Source organism: Lepidochelys kempii, chromosome 23 (assembly GCF_965140285.1).
Source record: "Lepidochelys kempii isolate rLepKem1 chromosome 23, rLepKem1.hap1, whole genome shotgun sequence".
Lineage (NCBI taxonomy): Eukaryota > Metazoa > Chordata > Testudines > Cheloniidae > Lepidochelys > Lepidochelys kempii.
The window spans coordinates 19,266,641-19,284,382 of record NC_136402.1 but is presented as its reverse complement, the minus strand read 5'-3'; the positions used below and the strand labels follow the sequence as shown (position 1 = coordinate 19,284,382).

Sequence of the window (17,742 nt, the reverse complement as noted above, 5' to 3'; positions counted from 1 at the left end):
ACAAGGGGAAATAGGCTACCTTGCATAATGACTTAGCCACTCCCAGTCTCTATTTAAGCCTAAATTAATAGTATCCAATTTGCAAATGAATTCCAATTCAGCAGTCTCTCGCTGGAGTCTGGATTTGAAGTTTTTTTGTTGCAAGATAGCGACCTTCATGTCTGTAATTGCGTGACCAGAGAGATTGAAGTGTTCTCCGACTGGTTTATGAATGTTATAATTCTTGACATCTGATTTGTGTCCATTTATTCTTTTACGTAGAGACTGTCCAGTTTGACCAATGTACATGGCAGAGGGGCATTGCTGGCACATGATGGCATATATCACATTGGTGGATGTGCAGGTGAACAAGCCTCTGATAGTGTGGCTGATGTTATTAGGCCCTGTGATGGTGTCCCCTGAATAGATATGTGGGCACAGTTGGCAACGGGCTTTGTTGCAAGGGTAGGTTCCTGGGTTAGTGGTTCTGTTGTGTGGTATGTGGTTGTTGGTGAGTATTTGCTTCAGGTTGGGGGGCTGTCTGTAGGCAAGGACTGGCCTGTCTCCCAAGATTTGTGAGAGTGATGGGTCATCCTTCAGGATAGGTTGTAGATCCTTAATAACGCGTTGGAGGGGTTTTAGCTGGGGGCTGAAGGTGACGGCTAGTGGCGTTCTGTTATTTTCTTTGTTAGGTCTGTCCTGTAGTAGGTGACTTCTGGGAACTCCTCTGGCTCTATCAATCTGTTTCTTCACTTCCGCAGGTGGGTATTGTAGTTGTAAGAATGCTTGATAGAGATCTTGTAGGTGTTTGTCTCTGTCTGAGGGGTTGGAGCAAATGCGGTTGTATCGCAGAGCTTGGCTGTAGATGATGGATCGTGTGGTGTGGTCAGGGTGAAAGCTGGAGGCATGCAGGTAGGAATAGCGGTCAGTAGGTTTCCGGTATAGGGTGGTGTTTATGTGACCATTGTTTATTAGCACTGTAGTGTCCAGGAAGTGGATCTCTTGTGTGGACTGGACCAGGCTGAGGTTGGTGGTGGGATGGAAATTGTTGAAATCATGGTGGAATTCCTCAAGGGCTTCTTTTCCATGGGTCCAGATGATGAAGATGTCATCAATATAGCGCAAGTAGAGTAGGGGCGTTAGGGGACGAGAGCTGAGGAAGCGTTGTTCTAAATCAGCCATAAAAATGTTGGCTTACTGTGGGGCCATGCGGGTACCCATAGCAGGGCCGCTGATCTGAAGGGATACATTGTCCCCAAATGTGAAATAGTTATGGGTAAGGACAAAGTCACAAAGTTCAGCCACCAGGTTAGCCGTGAGAAGCCGTCAAGAACACTATCCCTGATAATGTCACGGCTAACCTGGTGGCTGAACTTTGTGACTTTGGTACACTTATGGGTACCCGCATGGCCCCACAGTGTGCCAACATTTGTATGGCTGATTTAGAACAACGCTTCCTCAGCTCTCGTCCCCGAACGCCCCTTATCATACACATTGTGAGGAGAGTGGTCAGTTTGGATGGGCTATTGCCAGCAGGAGAGTGAGTTTGTGTGTGTGTGTATGAGGGTGGGGGGTGAGAAAAGCTGGATTTGTGCCGGACATGGCCCACCTTGATTATCATGTACATTGTAAGGAGAGTGACCCCTTTAGATAAGCTTTTACCAGCAGGAGAGTGGGGTGGGGGAGGTATTTTTTCATGCTTTGTGTGTGTATAAAAAGATCTTCTACGCTTTCCACGGCATGCATCCGATGAAGTGAGCTGTAGCTCAGGGAAGCTCGTGCTCAAATAAATTGGTCGGTCTCTAAGGTGCCACAAGTCCTCCTGTTCTTTTTGCTCAAATCAGCGTCTTCATCTCTGAGGTGCCGCAAGGCCTCCCCGGGCCGACTAGCCTAGCCAAGGTGGCGGCCCTTCAGTCTGAGCCGCCCCTATCAAACATGGCAGTTTACGTTGCCCTCAGGTTGCCCCTTGCAAACATGGCTGCCACGCAGACCATGGCCCCGCTGATTGGTGCGAGAACCAGCCAATGACCCTCCAGCCTCTGCCCTCGCGCCGAGCCACTCTCCTGCTATGGGATTGGAGGAAGGGCGATGGGAAGTGATTGATGGCCCCTCTACTAATAGAAATGGGACTTCTGGGGTCGCAGACCAATAGGGAGCGGAGAGGGGCGGGGTAGGGCAGTGCGTCCGGGTTGGGGAGCGAATGGGGCTGGAGTCGGGGCTGAGAGCAGGTAACAGGGCGAACCGTCCCCGGACGCCTGGGTCCGCTCCGTGTCTGTGGGAGGCGGGGGGAGCCCGGACGCCTGGGTTCCGTTTCTGGCTGTGGGGCTGCGCGGGCTCCCGGTTGATCTGAGGGGCTGCCCCATGTCCCCTTGTAGGGCGGAGCCCCGGACCCGGCCCTGCCATGGAGACGCTGATCCCCGTTGTCAACAAACTGCAGGAGATTTTCAACACGGTGGGGGCCGAGGTGATCCAGCTGCCCCAGATCGTGGTGATCGGGGCCCAGGTGAGACCCGCTGACCCCGGCCCCCTTCCAGGCCCACCCTTCCCTCCCCGAGGGATCCCCCACATCGTGGTTAAGACCAAAGCAGACTGTGAAGAACTTCAAGAAGATCCCACGAAACTAAGTGACTGGGCAACAAAATGGCAAATGAAATGTAATGTGGATAAATGTCAAGTAATGCACATTGGAAAAAATAAGCTCACCCATACATACAACATGATGGGGGCTAATTTAGCTACAGCTAATCAGGAGAAAGATCTTGGCGTCATCGTGGATAGTCCTCTGAAGATGTCCACGCAGTGCGCAGCAGCAGTCAAAAAAGCAAACGGGATGTTAGGAATCATTAAAAAGGGATAGAGAATAGGATGGAGAATATCTTATTGCCCTTATATATATCCATGGTATGAGCACATCTTGAATATTGCATATGGGGTGGTCCCCTCATCTCAAAAAAGATATACTGTCATTAGAAAAGGTTCAGAAAAGGGCAACTAAAATGATTAGGGTTTTGGAATGGACCCCATATGGGGAGAGATTAAAGAGGCTAAGGGGGATATGATAGAGGTCTATAAAATCATGAGTGGTGTGGAGAAAGTGAAGAAGGAAAAGTTATTTACTTCTTCCCATAATATAAGAACTAGGGGCCACCAAATGAAATTGATGGGCAGCAGGTTTAAAACAAATAAAAGGAAGTTCTTCTTCACTCAGCGCACAGTCAAACTGTGGAACTCCTTGCCTGAGGAGGTTGTGAAGGCTAGGACTATAACAGGGTTTAAAAGAGCACTGGATAAATTCATGGAGGTTAAGTCCATTAATGACTGTTAGCCAGGATGGGTAAGGAATGGTGTCCCTAGCCTCTATTTGTCAGAGGGTGGAGTTGGATGGCAGGAGAGAGATCACTAGATCATTACCTGTTAGGTTCACTCCCTCTCGGGCACCTGGCATTGGCCACTGTTGATAGACAGGATACTGGACTGGATGGACCTTTGGTCTGACCCAGTATGACTGTTCTTATGTGGTGATCAGGGCCCAGGTGAGACCCCCTGACCTCTCCCCGCCAGTCCCACCCTTCCCTCCCTGGGGAGATTCAGCTGCCCCATTGGGGTCCAGGTGAGACCCCCCCACCCAACATCCTCTAATCTCTGAAGCCCCAGGCTCCTCTTCTCCCTCTCCCCACCCTGTCTGTCTGCCCCTCACCTTCCTCTCCTCTCCTCATTAACCCCGTCTCCTCTCCCCCACCCCACACACAGAGCAGTGGAAAGAGCTCGGTTCTGGAGAGTATTGTGGGTCGTGATTTCCTGCCCCGGGGCTCAGGCATTGTCACCCGGCGGCCACTGGTCCTGCAGCTGGTGAATGTGCCATCGCTGGAGGAGCGGCAACGTGCAGCCAGTGGGGAGACAAGTAAGGGGGTGCTGGGAGCCAGGGTGGGCTCTCCCTGGGCTGAGGGGACAGGAGGCAGAAGGTTGTGGGAGGCCAGGACTCCTTGGTTGTAACCCAGCTCTGGGAGGGGGGTGGGGTCTAGTGGTTAGAGTGGGGATGGGGAGCTGGAAGACAGGACTTCTGGGTTCTCTCCCTTGCTCTGCAGTACCATTCACTGGGAGGCCGCCTTGACACTCTCTCTCTCTCTGTCTCTCACACTCACACTCTCTCTCACACTCACGTTGAGGATAGAGACCCCAAGGGCTGAGGTGGTGACATCCTGAGGAGTCTGGCTCACTGTGACCCCCTCTCTCCCTATTGCTGGGGAGCCCATGTCTGTGGGTTGCAGCCAGTGGTTCCTATGGGGAGCCAGGGTCCCAAACAGAGCTGCTTGGAGTGGGGCTGCGCAAGCCCCTGAAGCCCTGTCCGCACCCTGGGAGGCTGAGTGTGACCCCGAATCGGCTCTCCCTGCAGGTACCCAGGCCGAGGAGTGGGCAACATTCCTGCATTGCAAGCATAAGGTAGGGGCCCTGCTTGGGATCTGGGGGTGGCCCCCTCAGCCCCTGTCTGGGTCTTCGGGGAGAAATGATGGTAATCGGGTTGGGTGGGGGATGCCCCTCCCTGACCTGTCTGGCAAGGGGTAATGTGGGTGATATTCCCAGTGCCCATCCCTTTCCCATCCTGGCTGTGGGTCGTTGCATGCCCCCTCTCCATGTATTGCCAGCTGCTGGGCAGAAGGAAGTACCACCAGGGGCTGTGGAGCCTGTCTCGGGGCCAACCCTGTCTCTCTGTCCCCTCTCAGAGTTTCACCGACTTTGATGAGATCCGGCAGGAGATCGAGACTGAGACTGAGAGGACGACAGGAACCAACAAGGTAATGAACACATGTGACATCGACCTCCCCAATGTGTGTGTGTGAACCCAAGAGTCCTGATCCCAGTCTCCCCTATTCTAACCCACCAGACCCCACTCCCCCTCCCAGAGCTGGGGAGAGAACCCAGGAGTCTTGGCTCCCAGCCCCCTCTGCTCTAACTCTGCTGGTTATTGCCCTGCAGGGGATCAGCCTGGAGCCCCTGTATCTGAAGATCTACTCCCCACATGTCCTGAACCTAACGCTGGTCGACCTACCAGGGATCACCAAGGTGTGAGGCGGGTGCCCCATGATGTTGGGGAATGGGATGGGGAGGGGCCCTTGAATAGAGTGGGAAGGGGTAATGCCCCACTGTGGGTGTCTGTCAAAGCTGCCGCTCGGGGGATATTTCCATAGTCCGTCTTATTCCTGTTTTCACTGAGAGATCTTCCCAACCACAGACCCTCAGCCAGCTGGTGTCTGTAACTATGAGTCCTGGCTCCCAGTCCTCCTGCTCTAACCACCAGACCCTGCTCCCATCCCAGAGCTGGGGAGAAAACCCAGCAGTCCGGACTTTCCTGTATCTTGTCTGGCAGGAGCCTGCACTCACTCTTCTCTCCCCTCCCCAGGTGCCTGTGGGAGACCAGCCCCCCGACATTGAGGGCCAGGTGCGGGAGATGATCCTATCCTACGTGTCCAACCCAAACTGCCTGATCCTGGCTGTGACGGCTGCCAACACGGACATGGCCACCTCTGAGGCACTCAAGCTGGCCCGGGACGTTGACCCTGACGGTACCAATGTGGGGGGCTCCCCCAGGGGACCCCGGGTGTGGGTAGGGCTGAGAGCTGGGGGGCTGTGAGCCCTGCATGGGGGGAGTGGATGAGGGGCATGGTGAGGGGGATGCAGTGGATTTACTGGGTGTTTGGTGCTGCAGCCTTCACAGACTCTCTTTAGGGAGTGCCCCCCCCTTTAATGTATGAGGCTCTGGCTTTGTTCCCCCATAACCAGTGGTGAGCTGGAGCCGGTTCGCAAGAACCGGTTGTTAAATTTAGAAGCCCTTTTAGAACCAGTTGTTCCGCGAGGGACAACTGGTTCTAAAAGGGCTTCTAAATTTAACTGGCCAAAAGTGGTGCCTTAGGTGTCGACTCCATGGGTGTGCCAGCCCTGGAACACCCAAGGGGAAAATTACACCCACCGGCAGCTCCCCGCTCCGGCCCCAGCTCACCTCCCCTCCACCTCCTCCCCTGAACGTGCCGCCCTGCTCTGCTTCTCTGCCCCCCTAGGCTTCCCGTGAATCAGCTGTTCTCACGGGAAGCTAGGGCAGGCTGAGAAGCAAGTGGTGGCTTCCCGCTCAGGCCCAGGGAGGCAGAGGTGAGTTCGGGCCGGGGGGCACGCGAGGAGGGCCGCCTGCGCCGCAGCAGGTAACCCCGGTGGGGGGGAAGGCATGCAGAGGAACCGCTCCCCGCCCCAGCTCACCTCCGCCACCCTCGGCCTGAGTGGGAAGCCGCGACCTGCTTCTCAGCCCTCCCAGGCTTCCTGACGAACAGCTGATTCGCGGGAAGCTGAGGGGGGGAGAAGCCGAGTGGGGCGGTGTATTCAGAGGCGGAGGTGAGGTGAGCTGGGGCCGGGTACGGAGTGAAGAGCTGCCGGTGGATGCTCTGCACCCACCAATTTTCCCCGTGGGTGCTCCAGCCCCGGAGCACCCAGGGAGTTGGCGCCTAAGGACCCCTGTTCCCCCCCTAGCTACGCTCCCCCGCCCCAGGAGCCAGAGGGACCTGCCAGATGCTTCCTGGGAGCTGCCCCAGGTAAGCACCGCCGGGACTCCCCACCTCGCCTCCCGGCATGTGCCTCTGGCTCTTAAGGAATGGGGTGGGCATGCACGACGGTGGCTCACAAGACCCTCCTGCCCAGTTCTGGGGGCAGTCAGGGGACAGGGGAGGGGGGTGGATGGGGCAGGGGTCCTGAGGGGGGGGGCCGTCAAGGAACACAGGGGGGTTGGATGGGGCAGGAGTCCCGGGGGGCAGGGGTGGGCAACTACCCCCTTGTAGGGTGAGGAGGGAACCTGTTAAGATTTTGGCAGCTCATCGCTGCCCATAACTCCCTTGGGCTCCAGCCCCCGCTTCCACTCCCGTTCCTCTCTGTGGCTCTCCACCAGTCCAAGGAAGTTTGTGTCCCTGGCAGAGACTTCACCCCTCATGGGAGTGCTGCAGCCAGCAGGGACCAGGAGAGACTGGGAGCAGCTTTTGCAAAACCCGCTGGTGTTTGTTGGTCTCCTGCAGTCTGGGATCAGAGGGTTCAGGCTAGAGAGGAAAAGCCAGGCTTAGGTCAGAGTCTGTGTTGGCTGGACCACCAGCCCTTGCTGCTCCAAAACCTCCTGGAGGTCTGCCTGCAGCGCTGCAGGGGCTCCAGTGGCCATGCTGGCCCAAACATGGGTACCCAATGGAGGGGCTTTCCTGATGCTGCAGTAATGTCACCTACCCCAGCGCCGGAAGCACTGGTCTGCTGCGCTGGGGGTTAGGTCGCCGTGGGGGGTTTCATACCCTGACCCACATCACTAGGTGGGTAAGTGTAGCCTGGGCCTGCCTGATCATCCCTACCCCCTCCCCTCCTGCAGGACGCCGCACACTGGCCGTGGTCACCAAGCTGGACCTGATGGACGCTGGGACTGATGCCATGGATGTCCTGATGGGCCGGGTCATCCCTGTCAAACTGGGCATCATTGGGGTGGTGAACAGGTGGGCAGTATGGTGGCGGAGTCTGGGGGGGGCTGCATAAAGGGGGTGGAGGAGCTGTGGAGATGTAGGGCTGTGCATGTGGGAAGGTGGGGGGGCTGGTGAGAGGGGCAGGGCTTGACTGGAGTTTGGAGATGTGTGCATTGGAGGGTGGAGGGCTGTGGAGAAAGTCTAGAGATGGGATGGGGGTGCTGTGCTGGAGTTTGGGGGAATGGAGGGGTTGCAGGGAGGCAGCAAACCCAACATTTCCCCCCCCCCCCCCCCAGCCTGGAATGGAGGGGGAGTGGGGACAGACAATGACTTTGTCCTGCCCCTCACAGGAGCCAGCATGACATCAACAGTGGGAAGCGCATTGTGGAGTCGCTGCAGGACGAGCAGGGCTTCCTGCAGAAGCGTTACCCATCGCTGGCCAACCGCAACGGCACCCGGCACCTGGCCAAGACCCTCAACCGGTGGGTACCAGCTGGGGAGGGGAGGTGCCGGCTAGGACTTGCGCAGCTGGGGCTCTGCTCTCCCTAGCGAGGGGCACTGGTGGGGAATCAGGGCCAGAGGACTAGGGCTGGGGAGGGTGCAGTTAAGGGATCTGTTGCAGAGAAGGAAAAGGGCGGAGGGGGTGCATGCCGCCCCAGCAGACGGAATAGAAGTGAGCCCATTTACAGCTGACCAGAAAGGGTGTGTGGGTGAGTGTCATACCGGGCATTCTTCTGCAGAACTCAGTGCCGGTAGAGTGTGGCAGGAGCATGGATGGGGGGCAGCTGGAGGAGCAGGGTCGCACATGGTGGCAGGAGGCCCTGGAGTCACCCCAGCGGAGGAGCTGAGCCCTGGCTGTCAGGGCTGGGGGCCAGAATGATCCCCCAGAAATTCAGCAGGCAGGAGGCCGGGGTAGTTGGGCTCATTTCTGTGCCCCTGCCCCAGGTTGCTGATGCACCACATCCGGGACTGCCTGCCGGAGCTGAAAACCCGGGTGAATGTGCTGACGGCCCAGTACCAGTCGGTGCTGCAGAGCTATGGGCAGCCCATTGAGGACAAGAATGCCACGCTGCTGCAGATCATCACCAAGTTCGCCACCGAGTACTGCCACACCATTGAGGGCACGGCCCGGAACATTGAGACCTCAGAGCTGTGAGTGCTGGGGGTTGGGGGGCAGCGGGCCTGCCCCCTTGAGGGCAGGAACTGCAGCGCAGATACCTGGGAGCTGAGAGGTCGGGGGGCATGAGGGGGGGCAGTGCTGAGAGGCAGGGCGGTGTGGACATTTTAGGGGGGCCTGTGCTTTGGCTACTGTTTCTGTGCCCTCTCCCAACCCTTCAGTGTCTCTTCCCCCCCCCCAGCTGCGGGGGCGCCCGCATGTGCTACATCTTCCACGAGACATTCGGCCGGACGTTGGAGTCCATCGACCCGCTGGCTGGGCTCACGATGCTGGACATCCTGACGGCCATTCGCAATGCCACGGTATGGTACCCTCCCCCCCCACCCAGGGCTCCCCAGGGCAGTGCCCCCTCCACCGGCCCCTGTTCTATTAATTTAGATGGAATAAATGTGCCACAGATGTTCCCATGGCCCAGTCACTATCTAACATTAAACAGTGCTAAGCGAGCTGCAGGGTTTGGTACCCAGAGACCTCGGCCCACCCAGCACCATGGCAAACACTATCTGCTTGCCTCGTAAACTGTCGTTAATGATACAGAGGAGACGGCAAAGCCATGGGCGGCGTGTAAACAGCTAGCTGCAGAATCATAGAATATCAGGGTTGGAAGGGACCTCAGGAGGTCATCTAGTCCAACCCCCTGCTCAAAGCAGGACCGATCCCCAATTAAATCATCCCAGCCAGGGCTTTGTCAAGCCTGACCTTAAAAACTTCTAAGGAAGGCGATTCCACCACCTCCCTAGGTAACGCATTCCAGTGTTTCACCCTCCTCCTAGTGAAAAAGTTTTTCCTAATATCCAACCTAAATCTCCCCCACTGCAACTTGAGACCATTACTCCTTGTTCTGTCATCCACTACCACTGAGAATAGTCTAGATCCATCCTCTTTGGAACCCCCTTTCAGGTAGTTGAAAGCAGCTATCAAATCTCCCCTCATTCTTCTCTTCTGTAGACTAAACAATCCCAGTTCCCTCAACCTCCCCTCGTAAGTCATGTGTTCCAGTCCCCTAATCATTTTTGTTGCCCTCCGCTGGACTCTCTCCAATTTTTCCACATCCTTCTTGTAGTGTGGGGCCCAAAACTGGACACAGTACACCAGATGAGGCCTCACCAATCTCGAATAGAGGGGAACGATCACGTCCCTCGATCTGCTGGCAATGCCCCTACTTATACATCCCAAAATGCCATTGGCCTTCTTGGCTACAAGGGCACACTGCTGACTCATATCCAGCTTCTTGTCCACTGTCACCCCTAGGTCCTTTTCCGCAGAACTGCTGCCTAGCCATTCGGTCCCTAGTCTGTAGCAGTGCATTGGATTCTTCCGTCCTAAGTGCAGGACTCTGCACTTGTCCTTGTTGAACCTCATCAGATTTCTTTTGGCCCAATCCTCCAATTTGTCTAGGTCCCTCTGTATCCTATCCGTACCCTCCAACATATCTAACACTCATCCCAGTTTAGTGTCGTCTGCAAACTTGCTGAGGGTGCAATCCACACCATCCTCCAGATCATTAATGAAGATATTGAAGAAAACCGGCCCCAGGACTGACCCTTGGAGCACTCCTCTTGATACTGGCTGCCAACTAGACATGGAGCCATTGATCACTACCCATTGTGCCCGACAATCTAGCCAATTTTCTACCCACCTTATAGTGCATTCATCCAGCCCATACTTCTTTAACTTGCTGACAAGAATATCGTGGGAGACAGTGTCAAAAGCTTTGCTAAAGTCAAGAAACACCACGTCCACTGCTTTCTCTTCATCCACAGAACCAGTTATCTCATCATAGAAGGCATCCTCCTTCTTCCCTTTTTTTAAAGATGGGCACTACATTAGCCTTTTTCCAGTCGTCCGGGACTTCCCCGGATCACCATGAGTTTTCAAAGATAATGGCCAATGGCTCTGCAATCACATCTGCCAACTCCTTTAGCACTCTCGGATGCAGCGCATCCGGCTCCATGGACTTGTGTATGTCCAGCTTTTCTAAATAGTCCCGAACTACTTCTTTCTCCACAGAGGGCTGGTCACCTCCTCCCCATGCCGTGCTGCCCAGTGCAGTAGTCTGGGAGCTGACCCTGTTCGTGAAGACAGAGGCAAAAAAAGCATTGAGTACATTAGCTTTTTCCACATCCTCCGTCATTAGGTTGCCTCCCTCATTCAGTAAGGGGCCGACACTTTCCTTGACTTTCTTCTTGTTGCCAACATACCTGAAGAAACCCTTCTTGTTACTCTTAACATCTCTTGCTAGCTGCAACTCCAGGTGTGATTTGGCCTTCCTGATTTCACTCCTGCATGCCCAAGCAATATTTTTATACTCATCCCTGGTCATTTGTCCAATCTTCCACTTCTTGTAAGCTTCTTTTTTGTGTTTAAGATCAGCAAGGATTTCACTGTTAAGCCAAGCTGGCCGCCTGCCATATTTACTATTCTTTCTACACATTAGGATGGTTTGTCCCTGTAACCTCAATAAGGATTCTTTAAAATACAGCTAGCTCTCCTAGACTCCTTTCCCCCTCATGTTATTCTCCCAGGGGATTTTGCCCATCAGTTCCCTGAGGGAGTCAAAGTCTGCTTTTCTGAAGTCCAGGGTCCATATTCTGCTGCTTTCCTTTCCTCCTTGTGTCAGGATCCTGAACTCGACCATCTCATGGTCACTGCCTCCCAGATTGCCATCCACTTTTGCTTCCCCTACTAATTCTTCCCGGTTTGTGAGCAGCAGGTCAAGAAGAGCTCTGCCCCTAGTTGGTTCCTCCAGCACTTGCACCAGGAAATTATCCCCTACATTTTTCAGAAACTTCCTGGATTATCTGTGCACCTCTGTATTGCTCTCCCAGCAGATATCAGGGTGATTGAAGTCTCCCATGAGAACCAGGGCATGCGATCTAGTAGCTTCTGCGAGTTGCCGGAAGAAAGCCTCGTCCACCTCATCCCCCTGGTCCGGTGGTCTATAGTAGACTCCCATCACGACATCACCCTTGGTGCTCACACTTCTAAACTTAATCCAGAGACTCTCAGGTTTTTCTGCAGTTTCATCGGATCTCTGAGGAGTCATACTGCTCTCTTACATACAGCAACTCCCCCACCTAGCCACCGGCTTGGCCTGCACCACCCTGCCCCTTCAGTCCCCTTTCCCCTGCCGGAGCCCAAGAACCCCTGCCACTGTGGCTGCCAGCCCCCTTACAACCCCCCATGGTTTCCCTTACCATGCCCCCTGTTAAGGAAAAGTTAGCATATGTGCATATGTGACTCCATTTTGGTTTGGGGCCCACCAATGTCTAAAAGCAAACACATCATGCACCAGGAGGAGTGTTCCTTAGATATTGCATTTCTGTGAACCGCCCCCCCCCCCTTTGTTTCCAGCCTGTCTCAACTCCCGGTTTCTGTTCTTTGTCTGTTTTTAACTTTTTGCCTCCTGGCCTTAATGTGGGCCTCCCATCCTGATAAGAAAGGCTACTAGTGCATTGCTTTAGGACCATGTTGTGTAGTTGAAGTAATGGTTTAGCACAAGGAATGCACTTAGCAGGGATAGGTGGTAGATAAGGGAAGGGTTTGTCTATTGGCTAAGGTTTCCGATGCACAAGGGCAACATGCTTTGCTAAAAGGTCTATAATCTCTGTATAACCTGCATTCGGGGTCCCCTCCTGATTAGCAGGGGGGCACCACGCTCGAGCGTAATAAACTTAGTATCTTTGGGAACTCTGCAGTTGTGGACTTTGTTCGTGTGCCTCAGCCTAGACTCGAACTGTGCGTGACCTGTCGGGTGTAATTCGCAGCACTTCGTGTGCGTGACCTGTCGGGTGTAATTCGCAGCACTTCGTGTGCGTGACCTGTCGGGTGTAATTCGTAACACCCCAGCCCTGCATGGTATGGTAACACACCGCCTGGCTCTACATGGTATGGACCTCTTCCCTATTCTCCTCCTCCTCCCACCCCCGCATACATACCATGTTGGGGATGGTACCGAGCCATGGCAGGGGTAAGAGACCATAATGGAGTGCGGGGTGAGTGTGTGTATATGCCCCCTCTCCCAGTGCCCTGGAGTGGGATGTGCTCCTGGGGCTGGGGATACCCACCCCACAACATCCTCAGTCCCATCTCACTGCGGCTGCCTGGGACCGCCATGCCCTTGTGTCCTGACTAGCCCCCTCCTGGCTTTGTGTGCCCCAGGGGAGTGGAGAATGGGATGAGGCTGGGTGGTGACTTGCGTGGGGGAGGTGGGTGTCTCTCTATCCCCACTGGAGAAGGCACTGCTCTGATGAGGTCCCTGCCTCCCTCCCCAGGGCCCCCGTCCCGCCCTCTTCGTGCCTGAGGTCTCTTTCGAGCTGCTGGTGAAACGTCAGATCAAGCGTCTGGAGGACCCAAGTCTGCGCTGCGTGGAGCTGGTGCACGAGGAGCTGCAGCGCATCATTCAGCACTGCTCCACCTACAACACGCAGGTACCTGGGACCCCCACCCCAGGGGCTCCCAGCCCCATTTCACCTACAACACGCAGGTACCTGGGACCCCCACCCCAGGGGCTCCCAGCCCCATTCCACCTACAACACACAGGTACCTGGGACCCCCACCCCAGGGGCTCCCAGCCCCATTCCACCTACAACACGCAGGTACCTGGGACCCCCACCCCAGGGGCTCCCACCCCCATCATCCAGCCCCATTCCACCTACAACACGCAGGTACCTGGGACCCCCACCCCAGGGGCTCCCAGCCCCATTCCACCTACAACACGCAGGTACCTGGGACCCCCACCCCAGGGGCTCCCAGCCCCATTCCACCTACAACACGCAGGTACCTGGGACCCCCACCCCAGGGGCTCCCAGCCCCATTCCACCTACAACACGCAGGTACCTGGGACCCCCACCCCAGGGACTCCCACCCCCCATCATCCAGCCCCATTCCACCTACAACACGCAGGTACCTGGGACCCCCACCCCAGGGACTCCCACCCCCCATCATCCAGCCCCATTCCACCTACAACACGCAGGTACCTGGGACCCCCACCCCAGGGACTCCCAGCCCCATTCCACCTACAACACGCAGTTTACCTGGGACCCCCACCCCAGGGACTCCCAGCCCCATTCCACCTACAACACGCAGTTTACCTGGGACCCCCACCCCAGGGACTCCCAGCCCCATTCCACCTACAACACGCAGTTTACCTGGGACCCCCACCCCAGGGACTCCCAGCCCCCATCATCCAGCCCCATTCCACCTACAACACGCAGGTACCTGGGACCCCCACCCCAGGGACTCCCAGCCCCATTCCACCTACAACACGCAGGTACACATGCAGGTGCCTGGGACCCCCCACCCCCACCTCGGGGATCTCCACCGCCCCCCATCATCCAGCCCTGCTCCACCTTCCACCAGTAACACTCAGGTGCCCCCCATGGGGGTGTCTGACCTTAGGCCAGTGCCTGTGCGTTGTCCCGTGTTTTCTCCAAGCTCTGCCGGGACTAACAGAGCCCAGCTAGCTTCCCTGGCGCGCAGTGCGTTCATCTCAGATAAAAGCATTACAGTGAAAACACAGAGTGAAACCATCCCCTGTCGCCAGACCTGCTGTGCCCCTGGTGTCCCGCATCTTCTCCCTAAGCCCCCCCAGGGCCTCACACCCTGCCTGCTTGCTTTGCCCCCTGGTTACGGTCTTGTGTCTGTTTCTGGGTTACACTCACTCTTGATACCAAAGCCCCTTCTCTGTCTCCTGGGCCTCTCAAGCCTGCTCTGACCCAGTCTGTGCAATCCCCCTGGGATGTGTGTGATGGTTTAGGGGTGCACCTGGACCAGTGAGGTCCTGTGACCCGACCCCTGCCCTGTAACCTGGATGCTGCACAACTGGGGTTGGATTCCCTGACCCCCATGGGCTCTGACAGTTAAATAACACAGCATGCAATCAGGTGATGTAACTGCTTATTTTTTGTGGGGAGGGGTATTAAACTATCTGTTCTCCCCTGGCTGGGGAGGTTGGACAAGGATGGTACTTTTACCTGTCACAGAGCCCTGCAACGGGACCCAAATGCACCAGGACCCAACTATGAGTGTCGGCTGTGAAAAGCACTGCTACTTTCCAGGGGGAAGTGTTGGGTTTAGGGCCAGATGAGGCTTTAAACGTGGGCCCAAGCAGACCTCTGGCCTGCAGTAATCAGACCCAACTGGAGCAGTCTCTGGCTAAGTCGTGGGCCCATGGTGTCTGGCACATCTCAGTAGCCATCTGTTCAAGTTTCAACGTTTCCAAGGTCTTTCCTCTTTTCCCTTCCTCCACCCCAGGAGCTGCTGCGCTTCCCCAAACTGCATGAGGCGATTGTGGAGGTGGTGACAGGCGTCCTGCGGCAGAGGCTGCCCATCACGAACGAGATGGTAACACCCCAGGGGAGGGGGCTGCTATGGGACATCTGGGATGACAGCAGGGTATGGGCTGATATGGTTGTGCGGGTTGAAGTCTGCGTCCCAGGGTGGATTGATTTAAATCAGCAAGTGGGAAATGCACTTTAAAAAACCAACTTTAATCATATTTTGCATTTGTACTTTTTAGGAAGATAACTTAAAAGGTGGATTCTCACTGGCTGATAACCATTAAACCATGTTACTTTACAACTGACTATGGTCTTTACAAGAAGCGTCTGTCTGCGGTGCAGGCGGGTGTGCCAGATCTGTACAGATTTATTTAAACCACTCTGTAGTTGGACCTACACATTTATTCAGAGTTTAATTTTATGATGTTAGAAAATCGTGAATGATGCATTTTTATTTACTAGATAATTAATAAAAACCATGAAATGCTGTTTCTGGGCATTTTTAATGGAATTCTAGTTTCCATCCAAATAGAGTTGGACACAAATTACAAGTAAGAAAATTAAATTACCTTAAATGTGCTGGTCCATAAGAACAAATGTAAATCAAAACATGTTTTGCATTTAAAACTAACTGATATATTCAACATAGGCCTTTCACCATGTCCTTTGAATGAAAGCTAAGTGTAAGAGCACGAGATCTACTAGTTGTTTCCGTCTTCTAGTCTGAGATTTTACAAGGATTCCAGGTTGTCCAACTCCTGGTTGGGTTTTGAACTTTGAACAAACTGAAATGAAGGAAGTATTCTCTCTGCTATCGAAACCTGCTTTAACCTTCCACAAACTCTGGTTCCCAGGGCTGAGCCAGTGACTTCCGCGGTTTGATGTTCTTAAGATGTCAGCAGCAAACGTGTACTGCTTTTGATTAAAATCTGTTACCATTCTGGCGACCTGTGTTAAGGGCTAAGCTCACAATACTCTCAGTATTATTTTAAACAGCTTCACAACAAAAATCACATTTATTGAGTTTAAATTAAATACTTTTTTGTGTTTTTGAAGCTCATAGGGTTTTTTTGTTTTTAATCCACTATTCTGGGCCCCAGTGCAGGGAGCCCGGATTCCTGGGCTCCCTCACCGGGCTCCATCCCATCCCTCTCCCCTGCAGGTTCATAATCTGGTTGCAATCGAGCTCGCCTATATCAACACCAAGCACCCGGACTTCATTGACACAGCGCTGGTGTCTGCCTCTGTCAGCAGCAGCAAGGTAATGTCTCTCTGCTCCCCTGCCCCATGTCCTACTGCTGAGCCTCTTCCGCCCCAGTGGGCAGCAGTGTCGCCCCCCACCTCCCCACATGACATGCTGATGGCCAGCTGGTCTCTGCTCTCCCCAGAATGACCCCCCTGCGGAGGGGATCCGGCGCTGGAAGAGTGACAAAGTGGAGGATGCTGGCATGGAGGAGAAGCCCAAGGGGAACCCCCAGCCCCCCATGTATTCCAGCCCCAGTCGCTCCCATGCTGTCAATCTGCTGGACACGGTGAGTTTCCCCCCACAGGCAGATGATGGTGGGGTAGTGACAGCAGGAGACCTGTGTCTGGGCCAATCTTGCTGCTCCGGCTCCCTTTGCGCCTTTTCAGAGCTGCTTCGCTGCCAAGGCCAGCGGGGACCATTTTGATCATCTAGTCTGACACCCCTTCCCCCCACCCCCCAAACACCCACAGGCCAGAGAACTGCCCCAAAGTCATTCTTAGGGAAAAACTGGCCACCACAATCTGTTCTTTCACTCTTAACGATTTTTGCCTTATTTCCAGTCTCAATGTTTCTAGCTTCAGCTTCAACCCATCTCTTTGTTGGAGAATTTTCTGACCTTTGTATGTGATCCCAGCATTGTGCTACTGGAGATTGCCTGGTTTTATAACCTTACTACTGTTATCCCTGGGGGAAGGCCCTGCGGGGCGGGACCCCCATTTCCCTCGAAGTCCCGTGCCCTGTCTCTCTCCCCACAGCCCATGCCGGCCACACGGAAGCTGAGCCAGCGGGAGCAGCGGGATTGCGAGGTGATCCGCAGACTCATCAAATCCTATTTCCTCATTGTGCGCAAAAGCATACAGGACAGGTAAGACATGGGGGGAACGGGGGCGAGGCTGCAGCCCCTCTCCTGGACCCCTAAGGGCTACGGGGAGTTGGAAGGGCTCTAGATGGGTGCCCTTGTGACCTTTGCCCCTACCCCACAGCGTCCCCAAGACGGTCATGCATTTCCTGGTGAACTATGTCAAGGACCATCTGCAGAGCCAGCTGGTTGGGCAGCTATACAAGCAGCAGCTGCTGGACATGCTGCTCACAGAGTCCGAGGACATGGCACAGCAGCGCAAGGAGGCTGCTGGGCTGCTCCAGGTGAGGGGAGAACTGTGTTTGGGGGCGGTCTCTCTGCCCCCTGCCTATCCTAATGTCTTCTGTCTCCCGTCAGGCCTTGCAGCGAGCCAGCCAGACCATTTCTGAAATCCGGGAGACGCAACTGTGGTGAGGGGAGGCTGTGCCTACAAACAAGCCCTGGGCCCTGCTCTCCCAGCATGACTCCAGGGAGACACCTCTACCTGCCCAGAGCCTGATTTACTCGGTGTCACATACACCCCTGCTTGACCTGTGGGTGTGTGTTCTGAGAAGCTTCGGGGGGTGAGGGGGTAGAGAGACAGGGACAGTGGCAGAGACTCCGCACACACCCTCCCCCTGTTCTTTGCTGCCTGTGTATCTGAGCCACTCCAAGGGTGGGTTGGTGTTATGGAATAAAACCTGTTTGTGCAAAGACCTGGCTTGGACTGTTACCTGGGGTGACACCTA

General features: G+C 55.0%; 1 protein-coding gene across 8 annotated transcripts; it reads left to right on the top strand.

Annotated features, from left to right (window-relative positions):
• The first annotated feature begins 2,151 nt into the window (after nt 1-2,151).
• Nucleotides 2,152-17,707, top strand: LOC140902170 (dynamin-1-like protein). 8 transcript variants are annotated; one of them, XM_073321943.1, is made up of 18 exons: nt 2,152-2,207; nt 2,355-2,482; nt 3,730-3,880; nt 4,373-4,419; nt 4,701-4,772; nt 4,954-5,040; nt 5,378-5,540; nt 7,364-7,484; nt 7,802-7,933; nt 8,397-8,603; nt 8,810-8,930; nt 12,903-13,058; nt 14,884-14,973; nt 16,072-16,170; nt 16,298-16,441; nt 16,911-17,020; nt 17,139-17,298; nt 17,372-17,707. In XM_073321943.1, exons 1-18 carry the CDS (start codon nt 2,180-2,182, stop codon nt 17,426-17,428), a joined length of 2,073 nt encoding a protein of 690 aa, XP_073178044.1. In that variant the 5' UTR covers nt 2,152-2,179; the 3' UTR covers nt 17,429-17,707. The 8 variants fall into 8 exon arrangements, with proteins under 8 accessions (XP_073178044.1, XP_073178043.1, XP_078706349.1 ...); XM_073321942.1 differs by having other exon boundaries at nt 14,884-15,024; XM_078850223.1 differs by having other exon boundaries at nt 4,623-4,772.
• Nucleotides 17,708-17,742: the final 35 nt, after the last annotated feature.

Excerpts from the sequence above, each read along its gene's own strand:
- LOC140902170 (XM_078850222.1), top strand. The coding sequence starts at position 2,180 with ATGGGGCTGGAGTCGGGGCTGAGAGCAG. Across the intron at positions 7,485-7,801 it reads ATCATTGGGGTGGTGAACAG|GAGCCAGCATGACATCAACA; the intron begins GTGGGCAGTATG and ends TGCCCCTCACAG. Across the intron at positions 15,025-16,071 it reads ACATCTGGGATGACAGCAGG|GTTCATAATCTGGTTGCAAT; the intron begins GTATGGGCTGAT and ends TCTCCCCTGCAG.